We start from the raw sequence: 15661 nt of genomic DNA, 5'->3' as shown, positions 1-15661 counted from the left end.
CATGAGGAACAGGAGCCTCTGCAAGCACCCAGAAGTAGAAAAACTGGGAAGGCATCATTTCTTTGGCTTGGGATCCTTAAGGAAGCTACAAAAAGGTGCAGAAGACACTTCACTGAAAAGGGCTTCACACCCTGGGAAACAGTTTAGGAGATGAACCCAGAAAAAGCTTGCTTGCTGCTTGGTTTTGGAGCCAGCCTTCTTGCCGAGCAGGAAAATCACTGCAGCTGGTGTAGGCTCCGATGTCATTTACAACAACGAGTACTGCTGGAATGATTCCCAATGTCTTCTTCAAGGGGCACTCCCACAGTGTCCTACAGGCCCCTCAGATGCCACCAGGCAGCATGGGGACACGCTGCAGGTGCACAGATCAGGCAACAGGACTAGGGGAAGCTCAGGCAGGAGTAGAGATGGGTTCTGAGGGTTGGCCATGCAGGGACCCAGTCCCTAGTGCCACATCTCTCCTTGGGATGTGGCCACAGGTCTCTGCAGGTGTCTCATGGCAAAGACAGACCCGCAGAAAACTGACACCAGCCCTACAGACCACCCCACTGCACGTGGCACCAGGGCAGGAATGCTGAGCAGCTTGGGAAGATCGAGGCTAGGAATTTAGGAGAGAAGCAGCTGCAAAGTGAGGAGCTTTTTGTCTTCTCTGAACCACAAAGGATGGACACAGCCTACGTAAAAAGTGCACACCCAAGGAAAGCAGCAAGGTCAATCCATGTCCCCCAGATGTCCCCAAAGTGAATCCATCTCCCACCCAGCCTAGAGGGGCCAAAGGGACAAATCTCCTGGTCGGCAGCTGGCCCACAGCCTCTCCCACAAACACCTGAGCAGAGCAGTCAAAACAAATAGAAAACGACAGAGCCCAGGTCCTCGCAGTGCACCCAGACCATTAGCACCATCACAGCCACATGAAGCCACCTCACATACCGCCACTGTGAGCTCTGGTTAATTTAAGGCCTTGTACTGTGCTGGCCCAGTAAAGGCAGTAAAGCGCACACCAAAGCAAGGCAAAAAAGGGCTAGTACTTTCCACAACAAAACCGTAAATAAAATGAAAAGACACCTCCTGGTGTCTCAGTAGGAAAAAAAGATCTTTCAGTTCTACACGAACTAGAAAAAGGCAGTCCCTAGCGCTCAGACTTGCAGGCACACACTGTTCTTCTTGGCCCCAAGCAGTGACTCAGACAGCAATGGAAGCTGTGATGCTCAGAGCTGTGGGTGCCCCATCCCTGGAGATGCCCGAGGCCATGGATGGGCCCTGGGCAGCCTGAGCCAGGGGGGGCAGCCAGCCCACGGGGCTGGGGCTTGAGGTCCCTTCCAACCCCAGCACTCCATGATTCTGCAGAGCCACCACTGATGCCCAACAGAAAGGTGACCAAAGCACAAGAGAGCACAGAGTTACCCGCTCCCTGCAGCCCAATATGTCCAAGGCAGGGGCTGTGGGTTTGGGGCTCTGTCTGGAGAGTTGCCCTACAACAACGTCTTCTCTCAGCTGCCACTAACAGCTCACCAGTGTCCCAGTGTTCTCCCACACCTCACCAACCACACAAGGCATGGCTTTCCCCAAAACCTCATCTTCACTGAGGACCATCAGTCTTGCACGAGCACTCACCGACTGCAAACAAGGCTAAAACAGCCCCTAGAGATCAACGGCCCCAGATCCGCTGGAAGCTGAGGCAGCCCCCACAGGCGCAGATGCTCCAGTGGAAGTTGTTGAACCCTGCCAAATTAGCCTGGAAACCTCATTACTCCCCAGCGCTCTTCTTATGAGCTCTGCAGAACTTCCTGCTGGGCTGGGAATACCAGGGGGCCAGGCTCCCAGGGCTCGGGGGTCTCCAGCTGGAGCTGGAGAGTGGGAGTGGGCCGAAGAGCAGAGAAATGATCCAGTGCCGGTGCAGGGCAGGGGCATGAGCCCAGGGAGGTTTCTCCAATCCCCCGCCTCAGCCTGCACACGGCATTAACAGCCATGAAAGCAAAACGTCCCCTTCCTGCACACATCTGCTCAGTCCATAATCCTCTCTGTCCCTCCCCTAATGGGAAAGCAGCCAGAAAAGCAAACCAAAACCCTAATTATATCCCAGTAGCTCCCCAGCACCCTGGCAAACTTTACTGACGGAGTTGCAACAGGGCTGATGAACGGAGGAGGAAAGGGCTGAGGTGCTCTAAAATCCCACCCTTTTTCCCCAGCTGCAGCATCACAACAGGGGGAAATCCTGCACACGTGGAGGGTGCTTGGGACACATCCAAAATCAATCCCTCATGCCAGGGACCCCACTACCAACGTGGCAAAGGAAACGCTTGAAGCATCAGTACTCGGGGACCCAGCAGGGAGCAGGGGCAACCACACATTGCAGTCCGTGGCCCCGCACGGCATTGAAATACCCACAGAGGCTCAGCAGCGAGGTGGCAAAGTGCAAGGCACGGTGCTGTACATGCAGGCAAAGAACCCGGATCCTGCTGGAAGGAGGTGAGGGGTGACGCTGAGGCTGCACATGTGATCACCTGCGGTAATTGTACCTTGCAGCACGGCTAGCCAGCTGCTCTACTGCTCTGCCTGCCTGCAGCCAGACAAGCAACTGCAGGGAAGAGTTCCTTCTGCAGCTCTGAAGGGACAGAGCGTAACAGAAAGGTCTTGCAGAATATTTAAAAGCAAAAGTACATCCATCCGACTATCAGGTCCAGCAGGTACAAGCAGTATTTTGTTAGGTTTTTCCCACCTTACCTATGTTGCAGCCTACGATAACTCAGGTAGCAAGGAAAATAATACACCCTGCCTGGGAATTCTCATTTTTCCTCACAAATGTCTCAAACAGCACTGATCAGCAGAGGAAGACCTCAGCAAAACCCCTGTGTTGGGTAATGCTGAGCAAAGCTGCTTCCAAAACCTCCCGAAGACCTCAGCTCGTCTCCACACAAGTTTTAACCTGACCACGTCCCTTTTACACAGACTCTGATGAATAATGCATGGCTAGGGTAAACCAGAAATCTCATATTCAGTAATCGTTACCATAACCGAGAAGCAAGGGCTGCAAATAAGTGATTTATTAACCCCAAACAGCGCTGCTGCCTGAACAGGGCGCACACCTCGACTCCAAAAACACCAAAGGAAAGTTTGCCCCCGAACCACTGCACAGTCCCGCTCCCGTCACAGCTCCCCACCCCCAAGGAGCAAGGCTGGGGCTGCCTTCCTCCTCCTCTTCCTCCTCCTCGGGGGCCACCACAAGGATGAGTGGCGGTGGGAAGCCCACAACCCCACGCTCGCCCGCGGCTCTGGCCGCTTTCTCAGGCATTCCAAAATTTGGCCGGAGCCTCTTTTCGCAGCGCTCCCCCCTCCACCCCTATCCCGAACCCACAGCTGGACGCCGGCCTAATTGAGTATTTATTTATTTCTGCATTTTCCCAGCTCCCCGCACACACTGGCGCGGGGCAGGGGGACGCTGAGGCTGGCTCCCAAAGCAACCCCCCCCCCCCAAAAAAAAAATAAAAGACACAGAGGCAGGGGGTGGGCCCCCCATCCCAAAATTCCCCAGAGGATGAGAGGAAGCCAGGAAGGGGGTGGGAGCATGGGGGGGGGGGGGGCAGGAAAGGGGGATGCCGGCGGCACTGCCCACCCCCTTTGCTTTGTGCGCGCGCGCTCAGGGAAATTAAAAATAGCTGTGTCCAGAGTGGCTGCGAGCCCCACAAAGAGCACGTTGAGCAGAGGCAGCTGCAAGCTATTTGCTGCCCCTGGTAATCAGCAGCTCGGCTCGCAGAGCCCCCCCGGCCCCTGCCTCCCCTGCCAGAAGCTGCCACCGCTTCTCTCCAACCCACATATGTCATGTCAACAGGCACTGGACGCAGGATCTCTTCAGAAAATAATAATAATAATAATAATAATAATAATGGAGCTTGCTTTGATTTTCAGAGCAGCTTTGCGTTGCTGCAGTGGCATCCCCTCAGAGCTGTCACACAGCGGGCTGTGTTAGGCAGCACCGAACCCCACCGGAGCAGGTCAGGGTGCTCCATGCCACCGGCAGAGATGGGACCCTCGCTGGGGATGGGGACGTGCTGGCCACTGGATGCCACTTCTCCAAGGGACTCCTTTGATGCAATGGGAAAACAGGTGCTCAAGCCCCAAGCTACCCAACATGCAGCCCAGGGCCTCGTAGTGGTCCTCGAGGACCTCAGCCGGTGGCCCTGGTGGGGCTGGGGAATGATGGTGGCCCTGCAGTGCAGCACGGTGACCAGCAGAACCAGGGCCGTGTCACAGCCAATGCATTCCACAGCACCAAGCAGCAGCGGGACAAAAGACGTGCTGCCACCTCCTCCTTGGGTTATGTTTTCCACCAAGTAAGGTGGGATGGCTGCTTCATTAACAGATGGGCTGACAGGGCTTTAAATATTAACTTTGCTTGGGAAGGCACCGAAATGCACCTTCTCAAATGCCTCCCAGTTTGTTTCCCCATTGCCATTCAACAAAAAAAGGAACCGGAGCAATTGCCAGTGGTAAATCCCAGTGCTCCCATCTGTTGGCTGTCCCCAGCGTGGTGGGAGCAGATGAAAGCCAGGTTGGAGGCCAGCAGGCACGCAAGGGGTGGGGACGCGTGAGGGTAATTGTGTGCTCGGCAATTAGCTGCGTCATTTCACCATCAGCTCTGACATCTTCCCTGCTAAATGCCACCAGAGGCGGGTTCAATTTCTGCACTGACATTTTGCAGCACATCATGACTTGTCTTCCACCCAGCTCCTGCTGTCAGCCTGGAGGCCACGGTGTGAAGCCCTGACCGCCAGGAGTCACAAAGGAGAAAACCCAACGACGATAATTGCCCGTGTCACTTCATCTCCCATAAACTACGCAGAGGGGATTTAAAATCGAGCCCATTTCCCTTGCTGCTCTTGCACGTCTCTTCTAAATGAACTGGTTTGCCAGCTCTCAAGAGACACAGGAGTAGAACAAAAAGTAAAAAGGACAGAGCCACTTGAAGCTGGGCTTGTTTCTCATCCTCAGAGCCCTTCCAACTTTGCAGCTAGCTCTGCAGAAGACAATAAGCGCTGTACTGTTTCCAGGAAGGAAGCACCTGGGCCAGGTCATCAAAGCTGCAAGCTAATTAGGAGGTCACTGGCTGCATCCTGCTCTCCCAGCTCCACATTTCTGCTAACTCTCCAAGCCTCCCACCCTTCAGCTTGGTCCCAGCTTCAGCAGTGCCCTGGGCACTGAGTTCCCGGGGCTCCTGGCAGCTTCCAGGTTCTCCCAAAAAGCAATATCGGGCACTGAACACAACGTTCACCAAAGACCTCTGAGCTCTGCTGGGACCACCACCCACCTCTACACCTCCTGCAGAGCCATCACAAGAATCATATCGAATGGTTGGACTGGAAGGGACCTTAAAGATCACCCAGTTCCAACCGTGGGCTGGCTGCCCCCCACCAGGCAGGCTGCCCAGGGCCCCATCCACGGCCACGGGCACCTCCAGGGACAGGCACCCCGCGCTCTGGGAGCAGTGCCATGTGCTTTGACGAGGCTGCTCTTCATCCTCTCCCTTTGCACCCCAACATCACTGATCCCTCCCAACAATCCCGGAGGAGAACAGATTGCTCTTCCTGGATCTTCCCAACACTTTCCCATTTCCAATGCATCCGTTTTCACGCAAGCACTCAACATCCCATGCAAATCCTCCCTACACGGCACCTCCCTCCCCCCCCCCATAACAAACGCATTATTTCCCTTTCTCTTCCCACCACCGCTGCCCATCTCGCAGCTGCTCCGCTCCCTTTTCGTCTCGGCTTGTTGAAATCCGAAACGCGCTTTGATTCCAGCCAAAAGCTCTTTATGCTGAACAGAAACTGAAAGTCTCCAAGATCTGGCGAGCAGAGGCAGCAGCAAAACCGTGTCTGCGGGGGGAAGAGCCGCGTGCGAAGGGAGCGCGGGCTCACCCAGCCCCGAGCTCCACAGCGGAGGGGGCAGGGCGAGCCTGGAACCGCTTCAATGGCAAAAACGTGTGGAAAAAAGTAAGGACGGAGGGGCCAGGATGTTGAAGGTTCGTTTTTTAATCCCTGCCAATGAATTTCCATTCCGTGCCAAGACTGAAGTAAAGCGCTTTGATCTAACGAGGAGGAAAAAACACACGCAGGCTCCGGGCTTCTCGGAACAATATCGGTGACAAAGGAGGGAGCGAGGACGAAAACGAACGTGGTACAGCTCTGCTGAGGGTGACATTTTTAAGTCTGCCCCTTTCTTCTGAAGAAAGAAAAACTGGGGGGGGGAGGGGAGGGGGGCGAGTAGGAAACATCAATTACATGCATCCATGCGTCACCACGCTTGCGCATCCCTCCTGCTCGGGTCCCACTGCTGGGCTGTGTTCTTCAATCACTCACGGCCCCTCTCCAGGCTCCTGGGGGCAGGGAGCTGCGGGCTCCAGCTGTGACCCCGTCCCCTCCCGCGCTGGGGATGGGAGCAGGGAACCCTGCCCACTGGTTCTCCAGCCCACCCAGGAGATGCTCTCACCTTGGCATTACCCACAGCCCCAGCCAGGGGTAGGACTGAGGCCATTGCCCACCCTGTGCCACCTTTCCACCACGCCATTCCCATGCAGCAGGGCTCCATTTATAGACCTACAGCTAATTATAGGCAGCAGCCATCGCAACAGAAGGGGGCAAATGCTCTGCAACCGGACCGCGCTCGCCGCTGGATGCCATCCACTCTCCATCCCACTCGGGCAAAAGGTGCTGGGATGAGGCTGCTGGGACAGAACCGTGGCGTGGGTCCTTGCTCCTCTCCTCGGGTACCAGCAGAGCCCCAGGCTGGGGCAGGGCCACGAGCTGAGGGCTTCAGGATGTCTGAAACCAGAGAGGGCAAAGTACCAAAGCTCTGTACTCCTCCTGGGTGCCTCTCCCGCCTCCAAAACAAGGCTCTGGGTGCGTTTGGCTTGGCTTAATTCTTGGAGCTTCTTGGTCCTTTAACTTCAAACTATGGGGAAATAACTCACGAAGGGGAAACTGGGGAATGCAGCTCATGGGACCACGGAGCAAGCGACCGAGAGGCTGTTCAGTATGGGAATGCAACCCTGAGCAAACCCTGAGCACCCAGCCTCTGCCGATGGGAGTGAGGAATGTGTGCAGGTTGGAGCAGGCTCAGCTTCCCCGGGGCTCGGCAGAGCTGGGAGCAGCCTGCTGGCACGCTGCTGCACGCCGGGGCCGGGGCTGGAGGGGAAGGAGATGGGTGCAGCACAGGGACTCTTTCCCCCCACGGGGTCCTGGTGGGCCCTGTGTGCACCGATGCTGGCACACAGGGAGCGAGGTGCTTGGGGGTGGCTGCTTTTTGCGGGTGCACTGCAACCATTCGGGTCCGTTGTAACATCAGCATGCAGCAGCCTGTGGCTGCAGACTGGAAAATGAAGGGAAAAAAGCAAAAAAAGAAAGAAAAAAAAAAACCAACAAACCAGCCCTAGCCTGGCCAGCGGCTCAGCAGGGGATTGCAGTGCCAAAGCAGACTCCTCCCAAGACCTCTCTGCTTCCAAACCGGTGCCGTCCCCACGCGCACACCCTGTCCCACTGATGGGATTTGGGCAGTATTTGGGGCTCCTGGTGCACGGAGGAAGTTCTGGGCGCTTGGCCCATCCCAGTGCTTGCAGCATCTGCCCTGTGCGCATCCCTGGACCATCCCCAGAGCCACTCCAACCCCAGCAGTGAGCCGTGGATCCATCCTGCTGCCAGCCCGGCCCTCTGCCCCGCTCCCATCTGCAGGGCAGCAGCTCATTAGCTGCTGACCCCAGCTCGGAACCAGATGTGCCCTTTGCTGATGGTCGGGAGGAGGAAGAGGAGGCCAGCACTGCCAGTGAGGAGCTCAGCCCCTAGTGCTGGCTCCCCCAGCCCCCATCCCACGCCTTCCTCCTCTCCTCATTTTTAATAAAGCAGAAATTGCCAAACCCACGCAATTAATGTCTAACAGGTTCAAGGCAGAGCAATTCAATTCACTGCCTGGGAGGTCCCTGCCCAGCTGCTGCCCAGCTCCCAGCACGCTGCCCTGTCCCCCCACCATGGGACCTCCAGGAGCACAGTGAGGGGAATCATCCCTGCAATGGAGATCCCTCCCCGTGCAAAACAGCAGCGTACCCCTAGGAAAAGCCCTGGTTCCACTGTGGAGCCATAGGCACAAGCGAGCATCTCGAGGACAAACCAGTGTCCCCCCACGATTCCAGCCCAAGGTGGGGGGCAGGAATGGAGCTCAGTCCTTGCATCCCACATGGGATCTGACCCGCACAAGGCCAGTCCCCATTACTCATCCCTGCCTGCTGTTGTGGGGTCACAAAATCATCAACGTTGGAAGAGACCTCTAAGATCAGGTCCAACCCTTGACCCATCCCCACCATGACACCAAACCAAGTCCCCCAGTGCCACATCTCCATGGCTCTGGAACACCTCCAGGTACGATGACTCTACAGCCTCCACGGGCAGTGGTTCCAAAGCCTGACTGCTCTCTTTCAGAGGACAAATTTTTCCTAATATCCAACCTGAGCCTCCCTTGGGATGGTGGGAGAGGGTCTCAAACCCATCAGAGCCATGACATCATCTGAGCTACACACTGGGAACCGCCATGGGGGAACCTGCAGCACACACCAGAGCAAAGCAAATGCAGCGAAGCGCCTGAGGAAGCTGATGCCCTCAATCAAAAGGGACAGGTGACACCGCTGTCACAATCTGGGTCATCCCGAAGGAATCAGCACCTCCCCACATAGCCCTGGTGCTGGCACTGTGCTGCGGTCCTGGCATGAGGCACAGGCACGCTGCAGGCAGGGGATGCTCCAGTGCCATGGGCATTAGCAGAGCCGGCATGGGGACGTGATCTGCAGAAAGGTCAGGGGGGTATTTTTACACCATGTGTCAGACCCCTGCTCCCCAGGGGAGCAGCTCCATCTCCTCCATCTATGGCCATGGCAAGGATGCTCCCTGCCCTCCTCCTGCGGTGCTCGGTGCAAGAAGCCGGCAGGGAGAGGTAACGCTCCTCTCACACGCCCTTTTTGCTTTTTTTTTTTTTTTCCGTTTTTTCCCTTCCCAGCCAGCCCAAGGGAGCTGCAAGATTCTCCCCCAGCCCTCAGCATGCTCTCTGGTGACGCTCTCCTGCAGCACGGGGACATGAGGGCATGGCACAGGGCTGGGGCACTGCCCACTGCTCCTGCCCAGGAGCAGCGGTGCCATGAGCAGTCATCCCTCCTGGGATGCAATACAGCAAAAAACCCACAAACATCACATTTCCCAACTCTCTCCTGGAGGCATTTCTCCACGCTGCACACTGCGCTTTGGTTGCAGGACACCAAACACCAGCCCAGCACAGGTTGCCGCAGCACTACAAACGCATCGAAAGCCTCCGCAGCGCTGAATGGAAGCACCTGAATTATTTACGGGACTTGGAGCAACCCCAAGAAAAAACACAAACAACCAAACAACACAAGGCATTGCGCTGGAGAAACGCTCTGCACTCCTACACCCCACCCCACGTGTACACACGCCCTGCACCCCGATGCACCCGGCTCCACGAGCCTCTCATCCAGGTGCATCCCAGCACAGGGGATTGGGCTGTGCCATGCAACCTGCTGCATGCTTGATTTCGCCAACTGGCTGCCACAGGTGGGTGCAGCAGAGTTGATCCGCCCCCCTCCCTTCCCCGGGCTCAGCAGCCCACTTGGCAGCTTGCAGTGGATGGGAGAGCTGCTTTCCTTCCTCTCTTCCTCTTTTTGCTCCCGGAGCAGCGCGGGCGGACACGGCTCCCAGGAAGGATGAGCAGCACGAAGGCGTTCCACGTTCCGCCTGACCTACTTTACACCAGCACCACACACAGCCTCCTCCCCAGGCACAGCCACGGCGATCCTCCACCAGCAAACCCTCCGTGGCACCAAGGAGCAGGATGGGAAGGAGCTGGGGGGGACCTGGGGACGGGCTGCCCCGTACAATGTCCCCCTCAGCACCCCCCACCAGCGCTGGAGCTGCCGGCAGCACGTTCCCACTGCCGGTTTATACCAACACTGAGCTTTCCCCAGTGCCTGGTGCCACGCTCCGGGAGCAGCATCACCACTGCAGGTCCCCACCAGCAGTGACGCCGTGGCCGTACAGCACTCACCATCTCGTCGAGGGCGTAGCGCAGCAACCCGTGCTCGTAGAGGATGAAGAACCGGCGCTGCCATTTCTGCAGGAAAAGAAAGCAAAGGGGGTTATGGCAGTGCCAGCCCACAAAGCCGGGGCCACGTGCTCCCAGCCTAAGCCTCGTGGTGCTTTATCCCAGCACTGGGTGCTGGCGGCAAGGCACAGTGCAGGACATCCCCCAGCAGAGCTCCAGCATGATGGAGAGCCCCCGCAGTCCCCTCCAGCTTCAGCACGGTGCTGCACACAAGATCGGAGCCCTGATCTGGCTGGAAGGGGCCTTTTTGTGCATGCCAGGCTGTTTGCAGCCCAGAGCAAAAACTGGTTGAGCAGGCTGAAATTTTAAACAGAAAAAAAAAAAAAAAAAGTCTTAGATTCATAGCCCCAGTGCAGCAATTCTTATCTCGTTTTTCTCAGCCCTTTGGGCAAAGTCCAAGGTGCTCGGGGACAGCAAAACCAATGAGGTCCCAGTGAACTGGAATCCCATGTCCCCGGGAGCTGTGACTCCCAGTAATGCCCGCATACCCTGGGCTGAAGCCAGAATCGAATGTAGGGGGAGAGATTTTTATTGCTGGCAGCAATGGGAGCCTCTGGCTGCAGGACAGCGGGGCTGTAGAACAGGGCAGGGATGCAGGGGATGCTCCAACCCTGCTCACATGGTTGCAGCGTTGCAAGGCTTGAGCTCTAAGCAGCAACCTCATTTGGGCAGCTGAGCATCAAGGCATCAAAACACAACAGCAGGCAGCAACAACATCACACTGCTTGAATGGAGCTGGTTCTGTGGTGCCCCAGCCCAGCAAACTGCATGCCCAGCAGAAAGAACCCTGCAGCAGGAAACCTCCCTGCCTTGCACAAGGGGATGGGTGCAGCGTCACTGCGGGGCCACCCCGTGCCGTCCCAACCCCCCAGCACCCATGGGGTGTCACTTACCCGGGAGCGATGGACGGGATTGTCAAAGTCCGTTCCTTCGGGGGCCAGCAGCAGCCAGCCTCCATAAATGGGTTTGGCCTGAAAGGAAAGAGCAGAGAGGGATCAGCTGGAGCTGCCACACCAGGCAGGGGGTGGGCAAAGAACTCCATATTCCCACCACCTCTTGAAACACTCTGGTTAAGCTTTTTGCTTTCGTTCCTCTCCTTTTTATTATTTTTTTTTCCCCTTAAAACTGTTTCTAACGCAGTACCTCCCTGAGATTCCTCCTGCCAGTTGCTGCGGTTTTGTAATGCTAAAGAAAAAAAAATAAAAAAATAAAAAGAGAGTTTCCCCTCTGGAAAAATCCCTGCAAACAATAGAAGAAACTGCCTATGCACCAAAAACAAACGCGTGGAGCGCCGAGCAAGCAAAGTGGGAACAAACCGGACCTCTCCTTTTTACTCTTCGTAAAGCGGGAAGAAATAACAAAATCCCTTAAAGCCCACTGCTCCTTTTCGGGGTGGCATGTCCTGGAGCATCACCTGCACCACGTGGCCCCGATGGCACTGCCCCCCCCAGTGCTGCTGGGACTCAGGGACCCCACGCCATCCCCTGCCCATGCTGCCCCACAGCGCAGCCCCACCCAGCAGTGCCGTGACACCACCCAGCCCTGTGCCCACGCCGGGACTTTGGAGGAGGGAAAGAAAAAAAAAAAAAAAAAAAAGCAAAATTGCGAAATATTGAGTAACTCGAGGTGACTCTTATGCTGGTAGAAATGGGGCACTGGGGCAACAAACTCCCCCCCAAAAACACACCGTTCTGAAGGTGCTGCCATGGCCAGGAGGAGGAAGAGGACGGAGGAGGCAGCACACAGCGTCCCCAACGCCACCACCCCAGGACCGAGCCCTCTTCTGCCCCATATCCCCCTCTGACCCCTCAGAGCCACCCCCACAAGCAACCCCCACTGTGCCAGGCCCCATACACAGGGATGAAATAACCCCATTCCACCACCGCTGGGGTCAGAACCCCTCCTGGTCTCACCCAGCCCCACCTGCCCCATTTTGCCACAAACCCCCCTCCAGCACCCGAAATACACAACTTTAACATAGCACAATTGGAGGACCATACTTATTTGGGCAGAAACATCCAATTTCAGATATCAAAACCCAAACAGCTGCAAGGTACGAGTTAGCACCCAGCGCGTGGGCAGCCCGGCTCCGTCCCCCCGCAGAGAAGCGCTTTTTAAAGCCAAACCCAAACAAACTGCTGCCAAAAAGCGGTGCCCGGAGAGGCGCAAATAGAAGGATGCAAGCACACGCTGTGCCCAGAATAAATCCACTGCACCTGCATCGCGTTAAAATAAGGTCCGTGGGCACGGCTCAGAGCGAGACTTCCCTATCCAAGTGGATCCGGAGAGCAGTGCTGGAGCGATCCCGGAGCTCCTGGGGCGGGCAGAAGACCAGAGCCAGCTCCTCCAGGGATGAAGCCAATGGGCCGGGGGGGGCTGACGGAGCCGCCTCGCCTTGAAGAGGGGTGCAGGGATGGTGCTGTGCCGGGTGGGAGCCCCACAGCCCCGTGGGACCGGCAGAGCTGACTCAGGCAGCAACGCCCCGGCGTCACCGCGCCGCTTCCGGTCGCACCTCTGCGGCACGCCCAGGTACCCATCCTGCCCCCGAGCCTGCCTGGCCCTGCTCAGCTTCACAGCCCGGTGGGGTGCCCTGGTGAAGGCTGTGCTGTGCCCGTCACCTGCTCTTGTGTACCCACACCCTGCCCCGGCCACTGCGTCCGCCTGTCCTTCTGTCCTGGGCTGCGTGCACGTGGCATGGGGACATGGGTTGGTGGCACGGTGGGGAACGGCTCAGCGGTTGGACTTGGTGTTCTCAGAAGTCTTCTCCAATGTTAATGATTCCGTTATTTGATTCTATGATTCTGTGACAGCACGTGGAGCCAGGTGATGGGGCCAGACAAAGGCTGGCACCACGGGGACACTGCTGCCCCAGGTAGAGCTGCACCATCAGCCCAGCACACACAGGCGCACACATCTCCCCAAAATCAAACAGCAGCAACAGCCTTCCCGGAGGCAGAGCAACCCGAGCTGGGCACCGACAAGAAGGTCCCTGTTTGCAGGCCCCTTTCCTGGCACAGCTCAAGGAGAGAGGTCACCACCACCAACCTCAGAGAGGGAAGCTGGGCACCTGAAGCTCTGCACAGCTGATCCGTCTGGGTGAGCCGGAGCCACCGCCCCGCAGGAATGGGGAAGGTGTCACCGTGCTGGGGTGGGAACGGGGCGTGATAGCCGAGCGCGCTGCCCTGCCCTGAGCGCTGCTTGCAGGAAGGGATGGGCACTGCTTTGTGCTCTGCATGCTGCCGGGGGATGCTGCAAGGACCACGCAGCCCTGCAGCCCCCAGCCTGTGGGGGGTTCTGCAAGTGCTGCTGCTTTGCGCCCCAGCAGTGACCCCGTGAGTGGGGGCAGCCAGGTGAGCAGGCACAGCAGCGTGCAGCCTCTCCCACAAAAACACATCTGCACGGCACGGCTACGGGGCGGGGGAAGGACCCAGCAAACCTGCCCCCAGCACACGGCCGTGCCTTGGGGCTGTGCTCCCCCAGCGCTGAGCAGCAGCAGCTCTGAGTGCCGGAGCAGGGATTTATCGCTTCCTCGGGTGCCACAGCAGATAAGGAACGGCGCCGTGCAGACCAACAGCAGCGTGTAAACGTGCAAAGGGGCCAGGGCTGTCCGGTGCAGGAGCGCAGTGCATGGGGCACCGGGCATTGCCCCGCTCCCATATTCCTGCCAGCAGCAGCAGCCGGCGTGGGTGGCTTTGACATTTGCAGAGAACCTTCCCCTGTTCAGTCTGACAGTGAATGACAGGCAGATTTTTGCAGCATGATACAGCGGGGGCTGCTTTCCAGCAACGAGGGGGCTTCTCCTCGCACACCGAGCAGGGGGTGGAGGTGAAAGCGTGCCCGGGACACAACCCCTCCCCTGCTGCCCTGCAGCAACACGCGCAGCCAGGACCTGGGGTGACGCAGCCCCATAGGTGCGGTGGGGATGCGTGGGGCCAGCACAGCCCGCACGCTGCACCCAGCCCCGCTCATCCCAAGGGATATGAGCCCTCTCCCCGCGCAGCTGCATCAATGCAACACCCCAAAGCAAAGCCCTGGGGCTCGGCTGCAGGGTTGGTGCTCACACAGCCAGCGGTGGGGCACCCAGAGCTGCCGCTTCCCATCCGGCCGTTTGGTGTCCGGAACAGAAGGAAGGCGATAACATCCAAAGGAGGGCCGTGGAAATATCCAAACTCGCTGCTGGGGATGGCGGTGTCACGGGGCCGGCGCGGGAGGTGGTGGGAAAAGTCTGCGAGTGCCACGTTCCTGCTGGGTGGTCCTTGGGACATCCATGCCAACAATAAGGGAAATGAGACACGGGGAGCTGGGAGGGCGTCCTCGGGTTCCTGCTCTGTGCCAGTCCCATGTCCCCGAGAGAGAATTAAAGCGACGGCGCTGCGCTCTGCTCTGCTCTCCTCCCACCCAGGCCAAGTATGATGCTGAGGTCAATTCCCACCGTGGGGCTTCGTTTTCCCCGCAAACCGCAGGAGCTGAGCGGGTCCGGGTGCCACCGCACCCTGCCAGGAACGTGGGAAACCCCAAAACAGGGATCGCCGGGAACGGGGCAGCACCACGCACTGAGAACAGGGCTCTGCTTCACGCAGGGTGAGGGGCACAGCAGCTCCCACCCGTGTTTTCCCATGGCACCTACGGGGCCGCCCGGCATCGCCTCGAACCCATACAAACAACTCGTGAACGGAGCGGGATTTGGGACTTAGCGCCCCGCGGCCCTTTGAAGCCCGATTACCGGGAGCCGCAGCTAATCCAGGGCTGGGGGCTGCCCCTGGGGCACAAACCCCAACCCCCCACAGCGCCGCCGAAGGTTTGGGATGGGTCACCAACGGGCAGCGGGGCTCCCAGCGCCCGCACGGGGATTAAACCTCAAAATAATTGCCAAAAAAAAAAAAACAAAAAACCAACGCAATACAATAAATAAAAGCGGAGGCGGGGAGCTGTGCGGGGGCTGTCACACCGGGCACCCGGAGCCCACCCCAAGCCCCCAGAGCACGGACCCCAAAGCCCCATTGGAAGCAGCGGGGCCGCGGCTGCGTGCGTGCATCACACGCTCCGGAGCCTCCATCTTATCGGGGGAGCGGTGGGATCGTTCCGGGCTGTGGGGGAGAAGCTGAGCGAGATCGCAGTGTTTTCCCCAGCTGAGCCCTCCCCCCACTCCCCCCCCCAGACTCCATGCACAGATCTGATCCCTGGGGTGACTCCGTCCCCTGGGACCATCCGCCCTCTGGGAGCCTATGGGACAAAGCAAGCGGGCCGGAGGCCTTTCCCCCCATCCCCTGCACCCTCTGCTACGGGGGGGCAGCGTGCAGCGCTGTGACCCCCCCTCCTAAAAGCAATATGATGGCAGCAGAACCCATTCTATGGGGGACAACCGGGCCCCGGAGGGGGGCTCACCCCATTCACCCCCAAGGACGCTCCTTTGTCTGGGCATGGCCGCCCGCCCCTTCCCGCACACAGCACGGCGTTTTTTCCAGTTACATTTTTTCCATATTAGCCCTCAGATTTCATTATGTGGTGT

At 58.0% G+C, this 15661-nt stretch overlaps 1 protein-coding gene and 1 long non-coding RNA gene across 17 annotated transcripts in view; both read right to left on the bottom strand.

The window, feature by feature from the left end:
- MPRIP (myosin phosphatase Rho interacting protein) overlaps nt 1–15661 on the bottom strand; it is a 60006-nt gene that overhangs the window by 42748 nt on the left and 1597 nt on the right. For 15 of the 16 annotated variants that reach the window (XM_021411522.1, XM_021411521.1, XM_021411520.1 and 12 more), the window contains exons 2-3: nt 11046–11123; nt 10096–10161 (exon numbers count right to left, since the gene is read on the bottom strand). In XM_021411522.1, coding sequence (XP_021267197.1) covers nt 10096–10161; nt 11046–11123 — 144 coding nt within the window. Of the gene's footprint in view, nt 1–10095; nt 10162–11045; nt 11124–12368; nt 12815–15661 lie in introns of those variants that run through there. The other variant, XM_021411524.1, reaches the window with a different exon arrangement.
- On the bottom strand, nt 6014–10088 carry LOC110405818. The gene is made up of 2 exons (XR_002443113.1): nt 6598–10088; nt 6014–6234 (listed from the first exon to the last, which is right to left on the bottom strand). It is a non-coding gene; the product is annotated as an uncharacterized LOC110405818 (long non-coding RNA).

The sequence above is a fragment of the Numida meleagris genome, chromosome 13, assembly GCF_002078875.1.
Source record: "Numida meleagris isolate 19003 breed g44 Domestic line chromosome 13, NumMel1.0, whole genome shotgun sequence".
In the NCBI taxonomy this organism is placed as follows: Eukaryota; Metazoa; Chordata; class Aves; order Galliformes; family Numididae; genus Numida; species Numida meleagris.
This window is presented reverse-complemented; position numbering and strand designations above follow the sequence as displayed.